The sequence below is a fragment of the Stomoxys calcitrans genome, chromosome 1 (genome assembly GCF_963082655.1).
Source record: "Stomoxys calcitrans chromosome 1, idStoCalc2.1, whole genome shotgun sequence".
Lineage (NCBI taxonomy): Eukaryota > Metazoa > Arthropoda > Insecta > Diptera > Muscidae > Stomoxys > Stomoxys calcitrans.
In genome coordinates this window covers 229,649,380-229,673,696 of record NC_081552.1, presented here as the reverse complement: position 1 = coordinate 229,673,696, position 24,317 = coordinate 229,649,380, and the positions used below count along the sequence as shown (strand labels likewise).

Sequence of the window (24,317 nt, the reverse complement as noted above, 5' to 3'; positions counted from 1 at the left end):
AAATTTTGCACAAATACTTCTTATCAGTGTAGGTCGGTTGAGATTGTAAATGGGTCATATCTGTGCATGTTTTCATATATCTGCTATATAAACCGATCTTGGATCTAGAGTTCTGGAGCCTCAGGCGTCTGAGGAAGCGATTCCAAAGAGCCAGAAGTTCCAATGCTGAGGATCTTGTCTCACGCCGAAACGACTACCTTAGCAATTTGAGAACGTACAAGCAACTGTTGATTAGAAGCAAGGAAGATCACTTTAGGAGATTTGTACAGGACAACAGAGATGATCCATGCGGTATGATCCAAGGTATACCGCGTGTACCGGCGCGGTGGGCAACAGGGTTCTAGTCAGGGTGACCTGACTATGAGTGGACAGATGTGTAAAAGCATCTGGAAGACTATACCTGACCATGTCGAGTTGATCCTCACACGATGTGTCGAAGTAGGTTATTTCCCTCGTACGTGGAAAGGTGCTTGAGTCGTAGTCCTTCTGAAATCGCCCGATCGATTGAGGAGCAATACAAGATCGTATCGGAGCATCAGTCTTCTCCCCGTGCTTGCAAAAGTATTGGAGAGGTTAATGGTGACAAGATTTAGGGAGGGCTACGAGGAGGGTACTTCTCCGTACCAGTTCGGCTTTCGGGAGGAAAGGAGCACTGTGGATGCCTGGATCCACGTGCAGAACTGTGTGAGAGAATCGAGAACCAAATATGTCCTTGGCATATTTATTGCTTTCAAAGGCGCATTTGATTACCTTTCATGGCGTAGTGTACTCACGAGGTTAGGTGAAATAGGTTTTCGGGAACTTTCTCTCTGGCGTAGTTACTTCTGTGATAGAAGAGCTTGTGTGGTTGGTGCTAGCGATACGGTTTGGAAGGATATTCAGCGTGGCTGCCCTCAGGGCTCCATCTGTGCTCCATATATATATGGAACCTCATGATGGATCCCCTGCTGGGACGTCTCGCTGAGTCCTTCAAAATCGGCGCATATGCGGATGACTTGCTCTTCCTGGTTGAAGGAGATTCCAGACTTGCTCTGGAAACTCGTGGTGAGCTTGCCGTGCGCGAATGGAGCGATCGTGTTGGTGTTGACGTCGCGGAGGACAAAACCGTGACAATGTTGCTCAAGCATCTTGTCGCGGAATCGTCTACGCACGATTCGATCTGGTAGAGCTAGCATCAGGAATGTAGCACTCGTCAAATATCTGGGAGTGACTGTTTCGGAGAGAATGGGTTTCCTGGTTCATTTGGATCGGGTGAAGGAGAAGATGACTGGAGTAGCCGGTATGGTGAAGCGTGTTCTGAGAAGCGATTGGGTCTTAGTTGTCGCGCTGTTCGGTCCATATATGGTGGTCGATTTGTTGCTTGTGCAACTTATGGAGCGCCTGTATGGCACGGAATTGCAGCGACTGTCTTAGGATGAAAGGAGATCCTCTCTTGTCAGAGGGTGGCAATGCTGGCTTGCTTGCCTGTGTGCAGGACTGTTTCGACAGATGCACTACAGGTATTGCTTGGCGCGCCCCCGCTTGATTTACTCGTGAGTTACATGGCCTTTCTGTATAGTGTGAAAAAGGGAATTCCATTAGTGCGTGAGGATTGGGTCATCGCTTCGGAGCTTGCAGATGAGGATATTAGGCGCCTCAAGGCACTCCTTTTGGAGCGTCTTGATGATCGGTGGAGGACTAGATGGACGAACAGTGACAATGGTCGGGTGACTTACGAATTTATTCGTGAAGCGACGTTCGTACGAGACCGCCCGGACATTGGCTTCGGTCTAAGTCTGGGCTTCATACTGAGGGGACATGGTTCCATTTTAGCATCAGAGGAATTTGTCCGCGACTGATTTGTGCGACTGTGGGAGACCTGAGAACTGGAGGCATGTACTGACGAATGCCCGTACTATGCAGACATTAGAGATTTAGGCGCGATGGGGATTAGCGAGGCGGTGTGGGATTTCAGTAGGGGCCTTGAGAACGAGACGACTGTTGCAAGGTTGGCCACCTTTTCCCGGGAAGTATTTCATAGGAGGCGGACTAGACTTAGTGGAGGGATGAATACACGCTAGTTATCCATAACGAGGTGTTGCTGTGCTGGCGCGACTGTGGCGTAGCCCGTGAGGGCTGTCGTGTCCTGTTTGTGTAGTGTATATCGTCCCGTTGTATGTTTGATGCATACTTTTGTATGTTGGCTTGCGGTCGGCTTAGGGCGATTTTTCTCTTCCCGGTGACTAGTCCGGAACTGTTTGGGGTTCAACTGGTAATAGTCTTTAAAGGCTACGAAATCTGACCGGAGACTTTAATCTGGTACCACGGGTGTCAGGAGCCCCTGGAACTTTGGTTCCAGCCTGACAATGGTGAGGCCCCAGTGGGGAGCAACGTGGTGGCTGTGGTTTGTACCCAAATCGCGGGTTGAGCATAAGCTCGGCGTGGAGTTGCGTTTTCAACCGAGTGCCGTGGCCCATAGATCGAAAGGAGTTTTAGGTAGTGTTCCGCTCCTAACCAAGGCGGTGAACACATCCAAATACGTGGGATCAAATTGGTACTCATGTGTGGGTTACCACATGTGGGGGCGTTGGTAGACGCATTGTATTCACCCTTGGGCCTCGCAGGTTTGGGCCGTGATGGCAGATATCTGCGTAAAACTCGACATTCGTGTGCCCAAAATCTGTCAGCATTCTCAGTAGGCTTCTGAATGTGACAATTAAGGTTCCTGTCCAAGATCATTCCCAAGTATTTTACCTTGTCAGATATTGAAATCGTTCTATTGGTGCGTTAAATTGGCCCACTTTCGTCTTTCTTGTGAACAGGCAGATATCAGTTTTTCCTGGGTTAATATTGGAGACCCCTGGATCTAGCCCAGCCGCATGCCATCTTCAAGACCCTTTCGGCCCTTCAACTTATCTGTTTTGGATCCTTGGCCTTTAGAAGTATTATAAAATCGTCTACGAAACAGACACGTTCCAATCCCTCCTTAGTCAGCATCGGTTATATGTTATTTATGGTGGTCACCCATAGGAGTGACGATAAAATGCCTCCCTGTGGAGTGCCTTCTGCCACTTTCTCCCTTATATTTATGTCATGGGACCCACGATTTATCCACATAATCCTTAGCATATGGTTTATCCAGTTTCTAAGGACCCAGTTTCTAAGGCTAAGGATTGGATGTCAATGCAAACCGCCAATGTATACTTCATGGCATCGAAAATGTAGACTCTAAATACCTCTCAAGATGGTGATTAACCATGCTCTCCATAACCTTGGAGAGAGCGCAGCATATCGCAATCGGCCGGTCTTTTGCCCAAGATCAAGGAGGGTAATTTGCCCTAAAAATCCAGATACGGACATGTAGACCGATCAGACCAATAGGGGACTCAAACTTTCTCTCGTTTGATAGCAGAATACGAATTCGATAACCAAATTCGCCGGCATATTTCCGGAGGTCCGCAGACCCCAAAAAACTTGCAGTGGGATTAGCAGACCGATAGGAATGATATGATATGACGTATAAGATATCAAAATTTGGCATCCAATTGTCAGCAGGCTGCAACTCCATAAAAATCTTCTCTCTACACTTCTCAAATAAAAGGTCATTGGAAATATATTATGAATCTGATATAAATATTAGGCACAAAGTGTCTTGGGAGTGGACCGACCTAGAAAAAATCTCCAAAAAGGACTTGTAGGTCTTTGGAAGGTGGGTACACATTTGACAGTAATCTGTTAGCGAAATGGAAATTTGCCCATGAACATTCCATTAAGTAAAAGGGTAAAATTTCTCACATATCACGGAGCGCTGTTCGATTCAAGTTTAAGCTCAGTGATGAAGAGCCTCTTTTTTATAGCCGAGTCCGAACGGCGTGCCGCAGTGCAACATCTCTTAGGGGAGAAATTTTTACAAGGTACCTCACAAATGTCACTAACTTTAAGAGGAGCTAGGTTAGGTTAGGTAAGAGTGGCAGTCCTTTACAGACTCACTTAGACAATTTTAAGTCCATTGTGATAAAACAGTAGCGACAGACCAAGGCTTCTGGCGGGAATCGAACCCACGACCCTTGCACTGGTAATCCAAGCACCAACTCGGCTACCGCTGAAAATTGTTTGTGATATTTTCGCTAGGATTCGAACCCAGGCGCTCAGTGTCAAAGTCGAACATGCTCACCTCTGCGCTAAGGTGGCCTTCAGTAATATGGGGGAAATTATCAGTATTCGGAGACAAGCATCTGTGGGCCCATGTCCCGACGGAAGACAAGGACTAAGAGACCAAGGATATTTTCTACGAGCGCCTCGAGAGAGAATATGACCGCTGCCGCACACATGATATTAAAATCGTTCTGGGAGACTTTAATGCGAATATAGGAAAGGAAGACATTTTTGGTCCAAAAATCAGAAAGTTTAGCCTCCATGAGATAACATCCAGTAATGGGTTGAGGCTGAGAGATCCTTCTGCAGAGACAAAGAAGGAAATCTGGTAACTGACACAGACAATATGCTGAGGATATGGAAAGAACATTTTACCCAACTGCTAGTGTCCGATGTTGGCGGCGAAGAGGATAACGCAGAACCAATCCCTGATGATGGTATAGAATGTTTACCTCCTAGTCAGAATGAGGTCCAAGTAGCAGTAACCCGACTAAAGAACAACAAGGCAGCAGCAGCCGACGGGTTACCGCTGAACTATTTAAAACCGGTGGCGACACGCTGATAAGGCGTATGCATTAGCTTATCTGCGCAATGTGGCTAGAAGAACGCATACCCTATGCTTGAAACGTCAGCATACTACGTCCCGTACACAAGAAAGGAGATAAGACGAAATGTGCCAATTACAGAGGAATAAGTCACCTCCCCATCGCATACAAGATACTCTCGAGTGTAGTGTGTGAAAGATAAAAACCTAAAGTCAAGGAGATAATTGGGTGGCTTTATACCTGGTAAATCCACCCTGGACTAGATATTCACACTGCGCCAAATCCTGAAAAAGACACGAGAAGGACAAATCAACACCTACCATCTCTTTGTTGACTACAAAGACGCTTTCGACAGCCCTATACTTTCAACGGTATTTCAAGGCATGTCTGAGTTTGGTATCCCTGCAAAAGTTATAGGACTCTGCAGGATGACACTTGCTGATACGCGTTCTTTAGTAAGAATAGGAAAGAATCTCTCCGAACCTTTCAATACCAAACGAGGTTTCACACAAGGAGACAGCCTATCGTGTGATCTCTTTAATATCCTGTTGGATTGAAGATTATACGAGATACAGATGTGAATAGATATAGCACACTAATCACAAGAGAGCACATGCTACTCGTCTATGCCGACGATATCAATATCATTGATCGGTCACCGGAAGTAGTAACTGCAGCCTTTGAAAGAGTCGAAAGAGAGTCAGTGAAAATGGGTCTGGCAGTAAATGGAGATAAAACGAAATGGATGGTTTCAACTCCCAAGACGCCTTGTAAAGGGTGATTTTTTTGAGGTTAGGATTTTCATGCATTAGTATTTGACAGATCACGTGGGATTTCAGACATGGTGTCAAAGAGAAAGATGCTCAGTATGCTTTGACATTTCATCATGAATAGACTTACTAACGAGCAACGCTTGAAAATCATTGAATTTTATTACCAAAATCAGTGTTCGGTTCGAAATGTGTTCATTCACCGTAACGTTGCGTCCAACAGCATCTTTGAAAAAATACGGTCCAATGATTCCACCAGCGTACAAACCACACCAAACAGTGCATTTTTCGGGATGCATGGGCAGTTCTTGAACGGCTTCTAGTTGCTCTTCACTCCAAATGCGGCAATTTTGCTTATTTACGTAGCCATTCAACCAGAAATGAGCCTCATCGCTGAACAAAATTTGTCAAAATTTGAACACATTTCGAACCGAACACTGATTTTGGTAATAAAATTCAATGATTTGCAAGCGTTGCTCGTTAGTAAGTCTATTCATGATGAAATGTCAAAGCATACTGAGCATCTTTCTCTTTGACACCATGTCTGAAATCCCACGTGATCTGTCAAATACTAATGCATGAAAATCCTAACCTCAAAAAAATCACCCTTTAGAAAATGTAGACTCTAAATAACCTTGGAGAGCGGAGTATATCACAATCGGCCGGTCTTTTGCCCAAGTTCAAGGTAGGTCTTTTGCCCTAAAAATCCAGATACGGACATGTAGACCGATCAGACCAATAGGGGACTCAAACTATCTCTCGTTTGATAGCAGAATACGAATTCGATAACCAAATTCGCCGGCATATTTCCGGAGGTCCGCAGACCCCAAAAAACTTGCAGTTGGATTAGCAGACCGATAGGAATGATATGGGACTCCAATGAAAGGTATTTGAGAATAGATGACGTATAAGATATCAAAATTTGGCATCCAATTGTCAGCAGGCTGCAACTCCATAAAAATCTTCCCTCTACACTTCTCAAATAAAAGGCCATTGGAAATATTTTATGAATCTGATATAAATATTAGGCACAAAGTGTCTTGGGAGTGGACCGACCTAGAAAAAATCTCCAAAAAGGACTTGTAGGTCTTTGGAAGATGGGTACACATTTGACAGTAATCTGATAGCGAAATGCAAATTTGCCCATGAACATTCCATTAAGTAAAAGGGTAAAATTTCTCACATATCACGGAGCGCTGTTCGATTCAAGTTTAAGCTCAGTGATGAAGGGCCTCTTTTTTATAGCCGAGTCCGAACGGCGTGCTGCAGTGCAACATCTCTTAGGGGAGAAATTTTCACAACGTATAGTACCCCACAAATGTCGCTAGCTTTAGGAGGAGCTAGGTTAGGTTAGGTAAGAGTGGCAGTCCTTTACAGATTCACATAGACAATTTTAAGTCCATTGTGATACCACAGTAGCGATAAACCAAAGTTTCTGGCGGGAATCGAACCCACGACCCTTGCACTGGTAATCCAAGCACCAACTCGGCTACCGGGGCGCCCACCGCTAACCACCGGCAGCTAACCACCGCTGAAAATTGTTTGTGATATTTTCGCTAGGATTCGAACCCAGGCGCTGAGTGTCAAAGTCGGACATGCTCACCTCTGCGCTAAGGTGGCCTTCAGTAATATGGGGGAAATTATCAGTATTCGGAGACAAGCATCTGTGGGCCCATGTCCCGACGGAAGACAAGGACAAAGAGACCAAGTATATTTTCTACGAGCGCCTCGAGAGAGAATATGACCGCTGCCCCACACATGATATTAAAATCGTTGTGGAAGATTCTAATACGAAGATAGGGAAGGAAGATATTTTTGGTTCAATAGTCGGAAAGTTTAGCCTCCACGAGATAACGTCCACTAATGGGTTGAGGCTGATAGATTTCGCCGCGGCAAAAAACATGGTAGCACCAGATTTCATAACAATATTCACAAAGCCACATGACTGTCACCCGATCAAAACACGAGAAACCAAATTGATCACGTTGTGACAGATAGAAGGCATTCATCCAGCGTGTTAGATGTACGATCGATACGTGGAGCGAATATAGATTCGGATCATTACCTTGTTGCAGCAAAGGTTCGCACCCGTTTGAACATGGCGAGGAAAGTACGATATGACACTGCAGGGAAGCTGGACATTGAAAAGCTGCAAACACAACAAATGGCAGCGGCATACTCCGCTCGACTGACCCAACTGATGAAAGCGCTCCTTGTTCCGATGATTTAATGGCGCAGTGGCAAACCTTTACCCACTCCATGTTAAATGTCGCAAAATTCGTACTTGGGTACCGGAAGCCTCCTTCAAGAAACCCATGGTACTACCAAGAGTGTAGAGATGCTACTGAAGAATGTGGCATATGGAGCAAGCCTGGAATCAGTAGCAACGCGCCAGATGAAGAAGAGGTATCAGAAGAAAATGAAAGAGGAGAAACGTCTATTCCGCAGAAAGAAAGAGGAAATGGAAAGACGTGAGTGTAAGCGAATTGAGATGTACAGGAGTCATGGAGAATGAAGCGCGGAAATTCTACCAAAGAATTAAACATCAAACCGATGGCTTTGGTGCAGGCACATCCTTCTGCAGAGACAAAGAAGGAAATCTGATAACTGACATAGATAACATGCTGAGGATATGGAAAGAACATTTTACCCAACTGCTAGTGTCCGATGTTGGCGGCGAAGAGGATACCGCAGAACCAATCCCTGATGATGGTATAGAATGTTTACCTCCTAGTCAGAATGAGGTCCAAGTAGCAGTAACCCGACTAAAAAACAACAAGGCAGCAGGAGCCGACGGGTTACCCGCTGAACTATTTAAGACCGGAGGCAACACGCTGATAAGGCGTATGCATCAGCTTATCTGCGCAATCTGGCTAGAAGAACGCATGATTGGAACCTCAGCATACTATATCCCGTACACAAGAAAGGAGACAAGACGAAATGTGCCAATTACAGAGGAATAAGTCTCCTCCCCATCGCATACAAGATACTCTCGAGCGTACTGTGTGAAAGATAAAAACCTAAAGTCAAGGAGATAATTGGGTGGCTTTATACCTGGTAAATCCACCCTGGACTAGATATTCACACTGCGCCAAATCCTGAAAAAGACACGTGAAGGACAAATCAACACCTACCATCTCTTTGTTGACTACAAAGCCGCTTTCGACAGGCCTATACTTTCAACGGTATTTCAAGGCATGTCTGAGTTTGGTATCCCTGCAAAATTAATAGGACTCTGCAGGATGACACTTGCTGATACGCGTTCTTCAGTAAGAATAGGAAAGAATCTCTCGGAACCTTTCAATACCAAACGAGGTTTCAGACAAGGAGACAGCCTATCGTGTGATCTCTTTAATATCCTGTTGGATTGAAGATTATACGAGATACAGATGTGAATAGATATAGCACACTAATCACAAGAGAGCACATGCTACTCGTCTATGCCGACGATATCGATATCATTGATCGGTCACCGGAAGTAGTAACTGCAGCCTTTGAAAGAATCGAAAGAGAGTCAGTGAAAATGGGTCTGGCAGTAAATGGAGATAAAACGAAATGGATGGTTTCAACTCCCAAGACGCCTTGTACAACCGAGCAGATAAAGAAAATGGAGAATGTTGGGAACCACAACTTTGAGATAGTCAGCAACTTTGTCTACCGCAGCACCACCGTAACCGAAACGAATGACACCAGTTTTGAGATAAAGCGAAGAACAATACTGGCAAACAGATGGTACTTTGGACTATGTAAGGAGTTTAGAAACAAGGACACCTCTCGACAGATGAAGATTACACTATACAAGACACTCACACCGGTGTTGTTATATGGTTCTGAGGCATGGGTACTTGTGAAAGCAGATGAGGCAGTTCTTGGAGTATTTGAGAGAAAGATTCTTCGTAAAATATATCAGTTTGCGTTAATGGAGAATATAGGCGACGCATGAACCACGAGCTGCATGACGACGTTGGCATAGTTACACGCTTCAAAATACAACGGCTGCGTTGGCTTGGTGTAGGTTATCAGAATGGATGAAGAAGCTCCAGTAAAGAAGTCGTTTAAAGGCAACCACGGTGGTACACGCAAACCGGGAAGACCAAAAGCTCGATAGAAAGATCAAGTGGTGGGAGACACCTCAGAGATTTTAGAAGGAGCGCAGAAGATCGAGGCGCTTGGAACGCTATTCTACGTTCGGCTAGTGGAACAAATGTTCTGTCATAGCCAATTAAAGCAAGCATTTGGGGTCCTTTAGGTTTCTAACCTCTAAGAAACTGGTCGAATATTACTATATCCGCTATTTTGCACCGATTTATTTTAAATCCAAATCTCATTTTTGCTCTGCTATATATCAAAAAGAAAGCAAAAGTGTTTTAGTTTTTATTTTGAGATCAAGCGTGTGCATTTCTTAAACCGTAAACCATTCGATATTTATAACACCTATCAAATTATCATTAAAGTTACAAATTTAAATTTGTTGATATCTTGGCTTCCACTGAAATGACAAAATTAACACAGTGGTCAAAGAATATTTATGAATAAAAATCACCAAACGTGTTGCGAGGTAGCTGTAGAAGAGAAGAAAATAAGGAGTAGGAGAAGTAGAAAAAAAAAACATAAATTTTGTCTTGCATTGAGCCAACCAACATTTGATGCTGGGGTCATGCAATCTGCTGTAGCTCTGTAGCAAAAATTAAATGACACAGAAGATGATAGCGAAACAAACACAAAAAAAAAAAAAATCGAGAAATATAAAAAAACTTACAAACCCATGTACCATTCCAACAAAATTGGTGTTATTGAATTGAATTTGAATTTTTGAGTTGAATCTTTAATGACAGGTTTCCAGCTGAGGATGCAATACTGAAGTTTTGGGTATATAAACACAAAGTGTCACCGTCAAAAGGTATCATACCTTGTTCAGCAGTTCTTCACCGCTTACCTTAACCCTAACCACATACATATCATCGAAAAAAACCAAAACCCAAAAAAATGGTAAGTCCCAGATAAAGGCTATGGATTGCAAAAAGGGCTAACTGACCACTTGTTTATAATTTTTTTTTTCTCTCTAGAAATTCTTCATTTTGTCATTGGCTTTTGTGGCCGCAGCTGTGGCTGATGTTTCGGAATTATCTGGATATAATTATCAGGGTCCAGCTGTAAGTGGAGGTTTCGGTGGTTCATCTGCTGGAGGTTTCGGTGGTTCATCGGGTGGTGGCTTTGGCGGTGCTGCCGCTGGTGGTTTCGGTGGTGCCTCTGCTGGAGGTTTCTCCGGTCCCTCCAACAGTTATCTTCCCTCTGCCCCAGCACCAGCTCCAGTTGAACATGTCCACCAACATTCCGGTGGTTTCGGCGGCGCTTCCGCTGGTGGTTTCAGTGGCGGTTTTGGCGGTGCCTCTGCTGGTGGTTTCGGTGGTGCCGTTTCTGCTCCTTCTAGCAGCTATCTTCCAGCTGCCCCAGCACCTGCTCCAGTAAACACATTTGTTCCCCAAGGTGGTTCCTCTGGTGGTTTCGGTGGTGCTTCTGCCGGCGGTTTCGGTGGTGCTTCATCTGGTGGATTCAGTGGAGCTTCCGCCGGAGGTTTCGGTGGTGGTTTCGGTGGTGCTGTTTCTGCTCCTTCTAGCAGCTATCTTCCCGCTGCTGCCCCAGCTCCCGCTCCAGCCCCTGTCCACACATTTGTCCCACAAGCTGCACCAGCTCCAGCACCTAGTAGCTACGGTGGTGCGTCTTCTGGCGGTTTCGGTGGTGCCTCTTTCGGAGGTGCTTCGTCTGGTGGCTTTAGTGGAGCTTCCGCTGGAGGTTTCGGTGGTGCTTCTGCTGGTGGTTTCGGTGGTGTGTCTGCTCCTGTCAGCTCATACCTTCCACCTACATCTGGTCCTAGCTACGGTGGTGCTTCTGCTGGTGGCTTCAGCGGCGCTTCTGCTGGCAACTACGGTGGTGCCTCCGCTGGAAGTTATGGTGGCGCCTCGGCTGGAAGCTATGGTGGCGCTTCTGGTGGCAGTTACGGCGGCTCTTCTTCCGGCAGTTATTCTGGAGCTTCTGCCGGCGGTTTCGGTGGCGGTGCAGCTCCTTCCAGCTCTTACCTTCCTCCTGCTTCTGGACCTAGCTACAGTGGTGGTTCAGCTGGTGGCTATAGCGGTGCCTCTTCTGGTGGCTATAGCGGTGCCTCAGCTGGTGGCTACAGCGGTGCTTCAGCTGGTGGTTACAGTGGTGCCTCAGCTGGTGGTTATAGTGGTGCTTCTGCTGGCGGTTACAGCGGTGCTTCAGCTGGAGGTTACAGTGGTGCCTCAGCTGGCGGCTACAGTGGTGCCTCCAACTATGCTGACGATGGTTACCATTACAAGGTTGTTCGTCGTGTCGTCGTCCGTCAACGCGTCTAAATGCGTTTTTAAGGAGATGCGATGCATTTTTTCATCGTGTTACGTCCAAAGATTTGTTTTGTAAATATGTAGAATTCTTATTAGAAAATAAGTAAATAAATAGATTTAAAAACAAAAATAAATTGAAATTGTTTTATTGACCGTGGTTATTAAAAACAACATTGGGGAGAAAAATAAAAAAAAAAAATAATTAATTTTTTTTTCTTAAAAAATATGGGTTGCCCAAAAAGTAATTGCGGATTTTTCATATAGTCGGCATTGACAAATTTTTTCACAGCTTGTGACTCTGTAATTGCATTCATTCTTCTGTCAGTTATCAGCTGTTACTTTTAGCATGCTTTAGAAAAAAGTGTAAAAAAGTATATTTGATTAAAGTTCATTCTAAGTTTTATTAAAAATGCATTTACTTTCTTTTAAAAAAATCCGCAATTACTTTTTGGGCAACCCAATAAATAAAAATAAAAAATTTAATTTTCAATTTTAACAGCCTTATTCACAAAACTTAAAATAGGTTTAATTGGCAGTTCTATAAAGGGAATCAAATAAAGCTATTTTTAAAATCTGCATAAAAATTTGTGAATGCTGGCGCAAATATTTAAAAACTTCCCATTAGCTCGATTTGAAAACCAAGAAATTTGTAAACTATTAACAGCAACTGAAAATGTCAACTTATGAAACCTCTTCTAAACTAGTTGAGTTATTTTTATTCAATAATCCCAACAAGCAATAACAACTGATATATTTCTCATGAAAATAAAAAAACAACAGAGACCTTGAAAGTTTTTGTTTATAATACCAAAAAAAAAAAAATATTAAAAATTTAAATTTTCATCCAACAGCCTTAGTGGCCCTACTTGGATGTTATCAAATGAAAACATTAGGCTTGAAAATATAAAAAAAAAATGTTATGGCACTTAATGATTGTTAATGTGGGCACCAAGCTCCAAGAATGTTGCCATCTATATTCGTAAAATTTTAAAAATCGTAGGTTTCGGAGATTTGTAAATACCAAACCTTATGTGATACATTTAAATGTCAAACACACAAGCTCTTATGCGACTATTTTACGATCCCCTGAGCATCAATTTTGGAGTCATTCTTTTGGCTTAATTTTAATTACTAAAGTTAATATGTAATATGCTTGGGTGATGTAAATGATGAGGGATACCAAGCAACAGTCCTGAACCAAAAAAGGAAAACTGCCCTCACCCATGGAAATTTGCCCATGAACATTCCACTAAGGAACTGGGACCAACTTTTCACATATCACTGAGTGATATCCGATTCAATTTTTAAGCACAATGATAAGGGGCTTCCCTTTTATAGCCGAGTCTGAACGGCGGAGAAGTTTTAACATGGCATAGTGCCTCACAAATTTCACCAGTATTAGGAGGTGATAACCACCGCTGAACATTTTTTCTGACGTTCTCACCAGAATTCGAACCCAGGCGTTCAGCGTCATAGGCGGACATGCCAACCTCAGCACTACGATTGCCTCCAACTGGCTCTGATGTAACTTTAAAACCGTCCGGACAACCTTTTATACGAAAAAGAAAGGAAGATATCATTGGTGCAACGCACTGTGGGAGAGACTCGAAAAATATAGCAAACAAGTACAAAGGCGTTAAGTTCGGCCGGGCCGAAATTTAGTTACCTACTACCTCGGGTATATGTGTAAACCACCTTTCGTCAAAATCCGATGAAAAATGCATACCTTATGCCCCATAGCAGCTATATCGAAATATGTCCCAATTTGGATCAAATGCTAATAAGTACAAGTCATTCTTCAATTGTGTATAACAAAATATTGGTCTTTTTAGTAGCTATACCTAAAAATAAACCGATCTGAACCATATAAGACACGGATGTCGAGAAGCCTAACATAAGTCACTGTATCAAATTTCAGTGAAATCGTGAAATAAATGCGCCTTTTATGGGGCCAAGACCTTAAATCGAGATATCGGTCTATATGGCAGCTATATCCAAATCTGGACCGATCTGAGCGAAATTAAAAGAGGAAGTCGAAAGGCCTTACACAACTCACTGTCTCAAATTTCGGCGACATCGGACAATAAATGTGTTTTTTATGGCCCCAAAACCTTAAATCAAGAGATCGGTCTATATGATAGCTATATCCAAATCTAGACCGATATGTGGCATATTGCAGATATATGTGGAGGGGCTTAACTTAACGCACGGTCCCAAATTTCGGCGACATCGGACACTAAATGCGCCTTTTATGGGCCCAATTCCTCAAATCAAGAGATCGGTCTATATGATAGCTATATCCAAATCTAGACCGATATGTGGCATATTGCAGATATATGTGGAGGGGCTTAACTTAACGCACGGTCCCAAATTTCGGCGACATCGGACAATAAATGCGCCTTTTATGAGCCCAAAACCTTAAATCGAGAGATTGGTCTATATGGCAGCTATATCCAAATCTGGACTGATCTGGGCCAAATTAAAGGTGGATGTCGAAGAGCCTTACGCAACTCACAATCCCAAATATTGGCAAAATCGGACAATAAATGTGCCTTTTATGGGCCCAAAACCTTGAATCGAGAGATCGGCCTATATGGCAGCTATATATATATATAGTCCGATCTGAACCATACTTAGGTCAGATGTCGGGAAGCCTAAAGCTACCCACTGTTTTAAATTTCAGCGAAATCGAGTAATAAATAAAGGTTTTATGGGCTTCAGACCCTTTATCGGGAAATCGGTCTATATGGCAACTATATCCAAATATAGTCCTATCTGAACCATATTTAAATCGGATGTAGGGAGACTACAAGTAACTCACTGTTTCAATTTTCAGCGAAATCAGGTAATAAATAAAGGTTTTATTGGCTTCAAACCCTTTATCGGCAGATCGGTCTATAGGGCAGCTATATCTTAATATAGTCCGATCTGAACCATACTTAGGTCAGATGTCGGGAAGCCTTAATCTACCCACTGTTTCAAATTTCAGCAAAATCGAGTAATAAATAAAGTTTTTATGCCCTTCAGACCCTTTATCGAAAGATCGGTCTATATGGTAGCTATATATAAATGTTGTCCGATCTGAACCGAAGCTAACCCACTGTTTCAAATTTCAGCGAAATCTGATAAAAAAATTAAGCTTTGTGGGTTTCATTCCCTTTTCGGGAGATCAGTCTATATGACAGCTATATCCAAATATAGTCCGATCTGAACTATATTTAAGTCGGATGTCGGGAGGTTTAAAACATTTCACTGTTTCAAATGTCAGCGAAATCGAGTAACATATAAAGCTTTTATGGGCTTCAGACCCTTTATCGGCGGATCGGTCTATATGGCAGCTATATCTTAATATAGTACGATCTGAACCATATTTGGGTCAGATGTCGAGAGGCCTTAAGCTACAAGCTGTTTAAAATTTCAGCGAAATAAATATTTTACTATACACACCACCATAGAATGGGGGTATGCTAATCTAGTTATTCCGTTTGTAACTCCCCGAAATATTTGTCGAGGCCCCCATAGAGTATATATATTCTCTGATCCTCTCGATGTTCTGAGTCGATCTATCCATGTCCGTCCGTCCGTCTGTCGAAATCACGATAGACGTCGTAAAGCTTGCCGCATGAAATTTTGCACAGATACTTAAAATCGATGTAAGTCGTTGGGAATTGCAAATGGGCAATATCGGTTCAGATATAGATATAGCACCCACATAAACCGATCTCCCGATTTGATTTCTTGAGCCCTTACAAGTCGCACATTTTGTTTGATTTGGCTTAAATTTTCCATGTAGTGTTTTGTTATGACTTTCAACTACTGTGCCAAGTACAGTCCAAATCGGTCTATAACCTGATATAGCTCCCATATATACCGATCTCCCGATTTAACTTCTTGAGCTCTTACAAGCCGTAATTTTTGTGCGATTTGGCTAAAATTTACATATAGTGTTCTGTTATGACTTTCAGCAACTGTGCCAAGTACGGTCTTAAACAGTCTTTATCAGTGTTCTGTTATGACAACTGTGCCTAGTAAGGTCCAAGTCGGTCTATAACCTGATATAGCTCCCATATAAACAGATCTACCGATTTGACTTCTTGAGCCCTTACAAGTCGCAATTTTTGTCTGATTTGGCTGAAATTTTGCATGTAGTGTTCTGCTATGACTTCCAACGACTGTGTCAAGTACGGTCATAATCGGTCTATAACCTGATATAGCTCTCATATCAACCGATCTCCCGATTTAACTTCTTGAGCCCCTGGAAGCCGCTTGTCCGATTTTGGCCAAAATTAAGCATGTAGTGTTCTGTTATGACTAAAAACAACTGTGCCTAGTAAGGTCCAAGTCGGTCTATAACCTGATATAGCTCCCATATAAACAGATCTACCTATTTGACTTTTTGAACCCTAACAAGTCGCAATTTTTGTCTGATTTGGATGAAATTTTAGATGTAGTGTTCTGCTATGACTTCCAACGACTGTGTCAAGTACGGTCTAAATCGGTCTATAACCTGATATAGCTCTCATATCAACCGATCTCCCGATTTAACTTCTTGAGCCCCTGGAAGCCGCAAGTTTTGTCCGATTTGGCTGAAATTTAGCATGCGATGTTCTGTTACGACTTCCAACCACTGTGTAAAGTACGGTCCAAATCAGGCTACAACCTGATATAGCTCCCATATAAACCGGTCTCTCGATCATCCATGTACGGTCCTAAAAGCTTTAATGTTTGCTGGTTTGGCACAAGTTTGGTATGTAGAATAAGACTTTGCCCTTTGTATACTTTTTAAGTAGAATTTCTGATGATGGGTTCCCAAGATTCGGCCGAACCTAGCACGCTTTTACTTGTTTGTAGCTTTTGCTTCATTACCAACTGTCCATTCGTATCCTAAACTAAAACAGTATATAACTTAGTCCGCCAACTGACCGTTCTAAATGAAGTTCGATAGAAACAGAACTAAATATTTCTTTTTCTTGACTATGATATAATACTGTTTAAAAATTCATTCGTAGAATAATCTGTAGCTTCCATAGCAAAGAGGGGACCATGAACGCGACGTCTTTGGTTTAAAAATCTGTTATGCAAATATTGTGTGTTTGTGATCTTGAACTTCAGATGTGAACAAAGTGATTGTGTGTTGCTTTGTCAACAGCATAGCATCATAGTACGGCACCGTCTAATATAATTTAGATATACTCGTTGACACTTTGGACTAACGAAGTCGATTGATTGATTAATTATCTTGATTATATACAATAGTTGTAAACACAAAATTCGCATGTGAAAACGTTCAACGGTAGAGATTTGATTTCAGATTAATGTCTACCAGTTCAAATATTGTCATAGAGAAAACAAACAAAAAAAAAGAAACTTAAATTTATTGCCTCAAAAAAAAATTTGAATTTTTTTGTGTGGTTACTGTGTAGAAAAGCCAACTTGTGGAATGTATGAGTTTGACTCTAAACTCCTTGATTGGAATTCTGGCAAACTTTGAACCCTTTTTTGCGTGGATGATGTTTTAATACTTCCAAGGTGCAGTAATCCAGATTAGCAATAACACAAAATGGGAAGGACTTGTGGATGACATACAACAGGCACTATGTAGAGGGGCCGTAGACCCTAAATCCAAAGAAGGTTCATTATTTTTTTTTTCAACTTATTTTAGAAAATTCGGCTAAAAAAAATATGTATGTCGTGTTAAAAAACAACGCTTTAAGTGGTTTCTGCAATTTTTTTAAATTTATTTAACGCTATTGCGTTATTTCTTCATAAAGGCTAGAGGCTTCGGTAGGCTAGAGGATGTATGGAAAACGACCATATATGAGATCATGAGTTCAAATCTCAGCGGCGGCAATGTTTTTTGTTTTGCTTTTGAATAATATTGTTGTAGATATGTTGGTTTGCAAATAATTTTTATTTTTGGGACGTTGAGATTCAAATAATTCACTGCAGAAAAATTAACAAATTTTGTCGTCGTTTTTTCGACAAAAGTTGTTGTTTTACAAAATTAATTTTATTTGTGTGGGGAAAATTATGTTTATTCAACCTAAAGAGAGGTTAAGTAAGAGACATCCACTATGACTATAAGACTTTAAGAGATGTACCAGTATATATGAAATAGGAGCATATTATGCCATTGGGAGTGAATCGAGGCAAGAAGCTGTATGCTTAAAAATTTCAGCGCTTTTATTTAATGATGACCAGGTAAAAACGTGCCAAGCCAAAAATTTAAGCTTCATGGAGACGAAGAAGACTATCGGTTTATATGGGACTAATCAGGAAATCGGTTTATATGACGTTGTTGTTGTTGTAGCCACATTTTCATGTGTAGGTGGCGATCCTCGTCAAGCTCCTGTAGGTGAGCAAGCTCGTTCCGGTCCAAAGCATCGATAGCCGCGAGAATAGGGTGACCATTTGTTATTTAAAGTCGCCCATAACTCGCCTTGTCATATGGAGCATCATAGGCACTCAGTATTAATGAAATAGGCGGTGCCGCCCGACCTCTATCTGAGTCTCTCCACTGTCCGCGACTGCCGTTGCAGCTACTCGTATGGAACATTCCACTATCCGCAACCTATGGACGCGTCCGGTAGCTCGCAGCTAAGCTTCTCTTGACTGCAATGATCACCATACAGAACGGACCTCCAGCCTGTGTGATACTCATAGCTATCCCATGCCGGGATACCCCCAATGCTATGGTGGTGGGCTTAAAAATACAATTGAAAATGAGCCATTTTGATTTTAATTAAGATATAGCTATTATATAAGCCGATCACACGCTTTGACATTTTAAGACACTAGACCTGATTTGACTGAAAACGTAGTAGTTAGCTTCGTAAAAAGATATATCGACCTTATAAATTTCCGATTTCTTTTTTTCTTGGGATATGCCTAGAATCTGGTATTAGCCTCTGGCTCCAATACCCTCCATGTGTAAGTCTTTACCTAAAATACGAGTAAATTTTTTGTGTTTAATTTTAAATTTAAATTTCTATAATTACATACTACTTACAATTTGTAGAACGTATAACACTAAAGGGTGCTAAGTTCAGCCGGGCCTAATCTTATATACACATAATGTACCATATCATAGAAAAATACCACATGCAAAATTTCAGGCAAACCGAGTTAAAACTGCGCCCACTAGAGTCTCAAAAAGGGAACTGGGAGATCGGTTTATATGACAGCTATATCAGGTTATATACCGATTTAGACCATACTTGGAACAGTTGTTGAAGTCATACCAAAACAACATATGCGACAATTGCGCCCTCTAGTCCAAGAAGTCTAATCGGGAGATCGGTTTATATGGCGGCTATAGGATATGGACCGATTCAGACCATACTTGATACTGTAGTTGGAAGTCAAAATAAAACACATCATGCTAAATTTCGGCCAAATAAACCATTTGACGTATCGTAGGGTTGGAAAGCGCCATCTAGAATTGAACGCAAATTTTAATGTCATATTCGTAATGAACTGCCTAATACCTTTCATTTGAGTCCCATATAGCCATGGTCGGCTAATATTGCCCTTTAGGGGTATTTGGGGGTGGATGGCCTCCCATTATTTGGACCTAATGTTTTATGCCATAATTGTAATCGACTGCCTAATACTTTTCATTCGACTCCCATATTGACATGAACTTCGAATATATCTGTTTAGAGGAGTTTTTAGGTTGGGGAGGACCGCTGGGTACTTGGACCCAAAGTTTAATACCATATTTAATACCCTTATTGTGCTCATCGGATTACTTTCGGATATGAGTGGTGTTTTTGGAGTAAGGGTAACAATCTATGAAAATTTTAAGAAAATCGTACTGATTTGTATGCCAGATTCGAAATCTACTCCCGAATATCTTTCATTTGAGCCCCATTTTTAAATGATCGTCCAATATGTCTGTTTCGGGAGATTTGGGGTTAAGGCACCCCTATTCGCATTCTACTCTCCAATACCTTTCATTTGATACCTCCGCTGTCCCGATGGGTCCACTTTTGATTTTGGCTTGTGTTTTTGGCATAAGGGGGAGGGTCCGCCCCCTTCCGTTATCAATAAATTATAAAGCCTATTAAAGAAGGCGCAGCGGAGCGGGCCCGGTACGGCTAGTATTGAATGTATGCTGGTCCCACTAATACCTAAGGTTGTCTCAATCTCACAAAGGTCACGTGAGGATCTTGCAATATCAAATGGCGCACAGCACCAATGATTTTTGGAACAACAACTGATTTTGGACGACCTTCACGAAATTCGTCTTGGGGTGAACCATGACCTCGGTTGAATTCACCATACCTATCGATAAACACTGGTTCTTGATGGAGCTTCATCGCCAAAATTTGAATAAAGTTCATCCATGTACTGTTGTTGAGTTAATCCAAGTCGAAAGTTGTAAAAAATAATCGCATGAAAATGTTCACGGTTTAATTCCATTTTTTGGGCGAGATGATTTTTTTTAGGTTACTGTAAACAATACAAATAGCGCTCGTATATCAAAACGTTCTGAGTACGTATAACCTGAAAAATGTCCAGCTTTACGATAGAGCTAGCAGTTGGCAGATTGCAAAACAAGGTTTGTCCAATCCCTAAATATAAAAGGCAACCCTCGTAGAAGCTCAAAATTCTCAAGGCCCTGCAGCCGCGGAATTAACTTTCATGGCGTTTTTCCACCAAATTCGTATTCTACACAAAATTTCCTTTAATTTGAGTACTATATTGCCTATAGCGGAGATTAACGCCTTCTCTGGGGACGGCAAAATCCGCACCGTTTGGGTGCCGGGCCATGAAAGGGCAGACGATTTGGCGGTTAAGGCCAGAGGACTGCTGTCAATAAACTTGGTTAACCCGAAGCCTTTCAGGTCGACGCAGTCCGAGTTAAGGGAGTGGGCGACGAATGCGCATGCAACATTGTGGAACGGCGAAACAGTCGGTAGGACGGCGAAAATCCTATGGGGGGATCCAGATCGTGAGAAGACGAGGCTATTACTGAAAGAAAGCAAGAAGGAGGTCAGTATAGCTATTGGTATCATAACGAGACACATAGGACTACTAGCTCACTTATGTAAAATCGGTGCGGCAAGTGATAGCATGTGTAGGGCATGCGGGCAAGATGATGAGACGTTGGAGCATTTCATTTGTCATTGGCCGGCTTTCGCGTCTAACAGATACCGGCACTTAGGTGGGGACACAATACCAGACATGAACCAGCTTAGGAGAGTGGTATTGAAAACAATTAAGGTTTTTGTAAGTAGCACGGTATATCTAACTTAAAATTTCTTTTTAGAGGTAACTTTATAGTTCTTAGAGCGCACAACAAGCCGGTTACTGGCTTAGGTGTATGTCCATAGTGGCATGGGGCGGATTGATATCTGCACCCTCTTTTCAACCTAACCTAACATTGCCTATAGTCGCTGTCATTTCACTTGATGAGGGGGAAAGCCCGTTTTGGGGCCCCCAGGCCCGAGCCCCAAAAACGGACTTCATATTCGCTTTCCCGGGGTCAATTTAGGGGTGTGTGCAAATAATTGGTTATACAAATCTAATATTAACCGATCGGAGGCTACCGTAGCGCAAAGGTTAGCATGTCCGCCTATTACGCTAACCTGGGTTCGAAACCTGAATAGTCCATCAGAAAAAAATTTCAGCGTTACCAGCATTTCCCTCCTAATGCTGGTAACATTTGAGAGGTACTATGCCATGTAAAACTTTTCTCCAAAGAGGTGTAGCACTGTGGCACGCCGTTCGGACTCGGCTATGAAGAGGAGGCTCCTTTTTCATTGAGCTTAAACTAGAATCGGACAGCACTCGTTGATGTGTGAGAAGTGTGTCCCTGTTCTTTAGTGGAATGTTCATAGACAAAATTAGCATTTGCAATATAACCGATCTCTCGATTTGACTTCTTGAGCCTTTTGAGAGCGAAACTATTATCGGAATTTGATATTTTTTGATGACTTCAAACAGTCATGACAAAAACTGTCCATATCGGTCCCACAATTGATATAGCTGCTACATAAACCTACATAAACTTGTTAAATGTTATCAATGCTGGAGGGTTAATAAGATTCGGCAAGGCAGAATTTTGTGCGATTTTACTTTTTTAGTTGTCATTGCTCTTTTCTATTTTCACTTTCTTATCAAGAACTCACTTTATTTAAAAATAAGTAAAATATGGGTTGCCCAAAAAGTAATTGCGGATTTTTCATATATTCGGCGTTGACAAATTTTTTCACAGCTTGTGACTCTGTAATTGCATTCTTTCTTCCGTCAGTTATCAGCTGTTACTTTTCGCTTGCTTTAGAAAAAAAGTTTAAAAAAAGTATATTTGATTAAAGTTCATTCCAAGTTTTATTAAAAATGCATTTACTATATTTTAAAAAATCCGCAATTACTTTTTGGGCAACCCAATATTTCTTTTGGACAAATCAAAAGGTTGAATAATTTTTGTGGTATTTGCACTTTTGGATTTTTGCATACGTGTAGTACCATGGTTTTTGGGCATAACTTAAGAACAAGTTTGATTTGCTAATTTAATTTAGATTAGAAACAAACAAAAAGATTATATTTTAAACTACCTTCAAGATATTTAGAATTTATTTCTTAATACGTTGCTTTGATTTATGGTTTATTTTGAATATCACGCAAAGCAAAGGGGTATTATACTTAAAAATTATACAAATAATTTTTGATATGAAATATATTATAATAAATTTTCCAAGGCCAATAATTTAATATAAATATTTTTATACCCGCTGCTATATAAAGGTTATATGGCCAATTTGCAGTTTAGTTTCAAACATATGGAGTATGTTTGTCACTAAAATAAAGGGTGATTTTTTAGGAGCCACAGAAAAGTTTTCAAAAAACACATAAAATTCAGAAAAGCTTATGAAATCTTTATTTGAATCGATAGTAAGGTCCATACAATTTAATGTTTGAAGATTATTTCATCAAATGTTGACCGTGACAGCGCCTTAAATGCTCCATCCGCCTACTCCAATTTTGGCATACTCTTTCCAACATTTCGGCCGGTATCTCACGAATAAATGTTTCAATGTTGTCTTCCAATGCATCAATTGAAACGGGCTTGTCTATATAGACATGAGCTTTAACTTAGCCCTACGAAAAAAAGTCTAAAGGTGTTAAATCGCACGATCTAGGCAAACAATTGACCGGTCCCAAATGTGAAATAAAATATTTACCCAACTCGCCTCACAATAAGTCCATTGTTACGCGTGCTGTGTGGCATGGGGCACCGTCTTGTTGAAACCACATGACATGAAGGCAAGCTCTTGCATTTTGGGCAAAAGAAAGTTGGATATCATCTCACGGTGGCGTTCATCATTCACAGTTACGTTACATCCATTCGCATCATCTTTGAAGAAGTACGGTCCAATGATGCCACCAGCCCATAAACCGCACCAAACTGTGACTTTTTCTGAATGCATTGATAGCTCGTGCAATGCTTTTGGCTGATCTTTACTACAAAATCGACAATTCGGCTTATTTAGATACCCATTGAGCCAAAAATGAGCTTCGTCTTAAAATGGAAGAAGCACGCAGAAGGTGTTCTATAGTCTCTTCTTCTTGGATGTCCTCACAGCTTCTGCAAAAGTCGTTGCTGGCAACCTTCAGACTGTCAGCATGTTTTCCGATAAGACAGTGACCTGTCATGACAGACACAATGACTGAGAAGTCTGTTCTAGCCAACGACAGCAAAGCCAGTCTAGATAAGGCCACATAGTTTTGGAATGCTCACAGCCCCCTCTTTGTGACTATTTAAAATTCATCGTCCTTCAGGCCTTGTCCTGACAACTTAGCTTACATGACGCTAGAGGCATACCCACAGATTCCAGTATCCTCTATGGCCCGACACTCGGTGAATTTTGAACTGTTCAGCCATCTTGTTGAGAGATCTGCGACAGTCGAGGGCGATTTTTGTGTACAGAAATACGTTTTAGTTGACAAATCTTAATCAAATTTCACTTAAAACGTAAGTCCGAAGATGGGCTATATCGGACTATATCTTGATATAGCCCCCATATAGACCGATCCGCCAATTTAGGGTCTTAGGCCCATAAAAGCCACATTTATTATCCGATATTGCTAAAATGTGGAACAGTGGGTTGTGTTAGGCTAGTCGACATCCTTTTTCAATTTGGCCCAGATCGGTACAGATTTGGATATAGCTGCCATATAGACCGATCTCTCGCTTCAAGGTTTTGAGCCCATAAAAGGCGCATTTTTAGTCCGATATCGCCGAAATTTGGGACAGTGAGTTGTGTTGGCCAGTCGACATCCTTCCTTAATTTGGCCGAGATCGGTTAAGATTTGGATATAGCTGCCATATAGACCGATCTCTCGCTTTAAGGTTTTGAGCCCATAAAAGTCGCATTTTTTGTCCGATGTCGCCGAAATTTGGGACAGTGAGTTGTGTTAGGCCCTTCAATATTGTTCTTCAATTTTCAGATCGGTCCCGACTTGGATATAACTGCCATATAGACCGATCTTCCGATTTA

General features: G+C 41.8%; 2 protein-coding genes across 3 annotated transcripts in view; one reads left to right on the top strand and one right to left on the bottom strand.

Annotated features, from left to right (window-relative positions):
* Window positions 1-24,317, bottom strand: part of LOC106092094 (protein SPT2 homolog) — a 312,016-nt gene that overhangs the window by 41,994 nt on the left and 245,705 nt on the right. The gene's annotated exons all lie outside the window — the stretch shown is intronic.
* LOC106095019 (uncharacterized transmembrane protein DDB_G0289901-like) overlaps window positions 936-24,317 on the top strand; it is a 44,831-nt gene continuing 21,449 nt past the window's right edge. Inside the window, exons 1-2 of the mRNA XM_059368650.1 lie at window positions 936-1,106; window positions 10,516-11,787. Coding sequence (XP_059224633.1) covers window positions 936-1,106; window positions 10,516-11,787 — 1,443 coding nt within the window. The remainder of the gene's footprint in view (window positions 1,107-10,515; window positions 11,788-24,317) is intronic.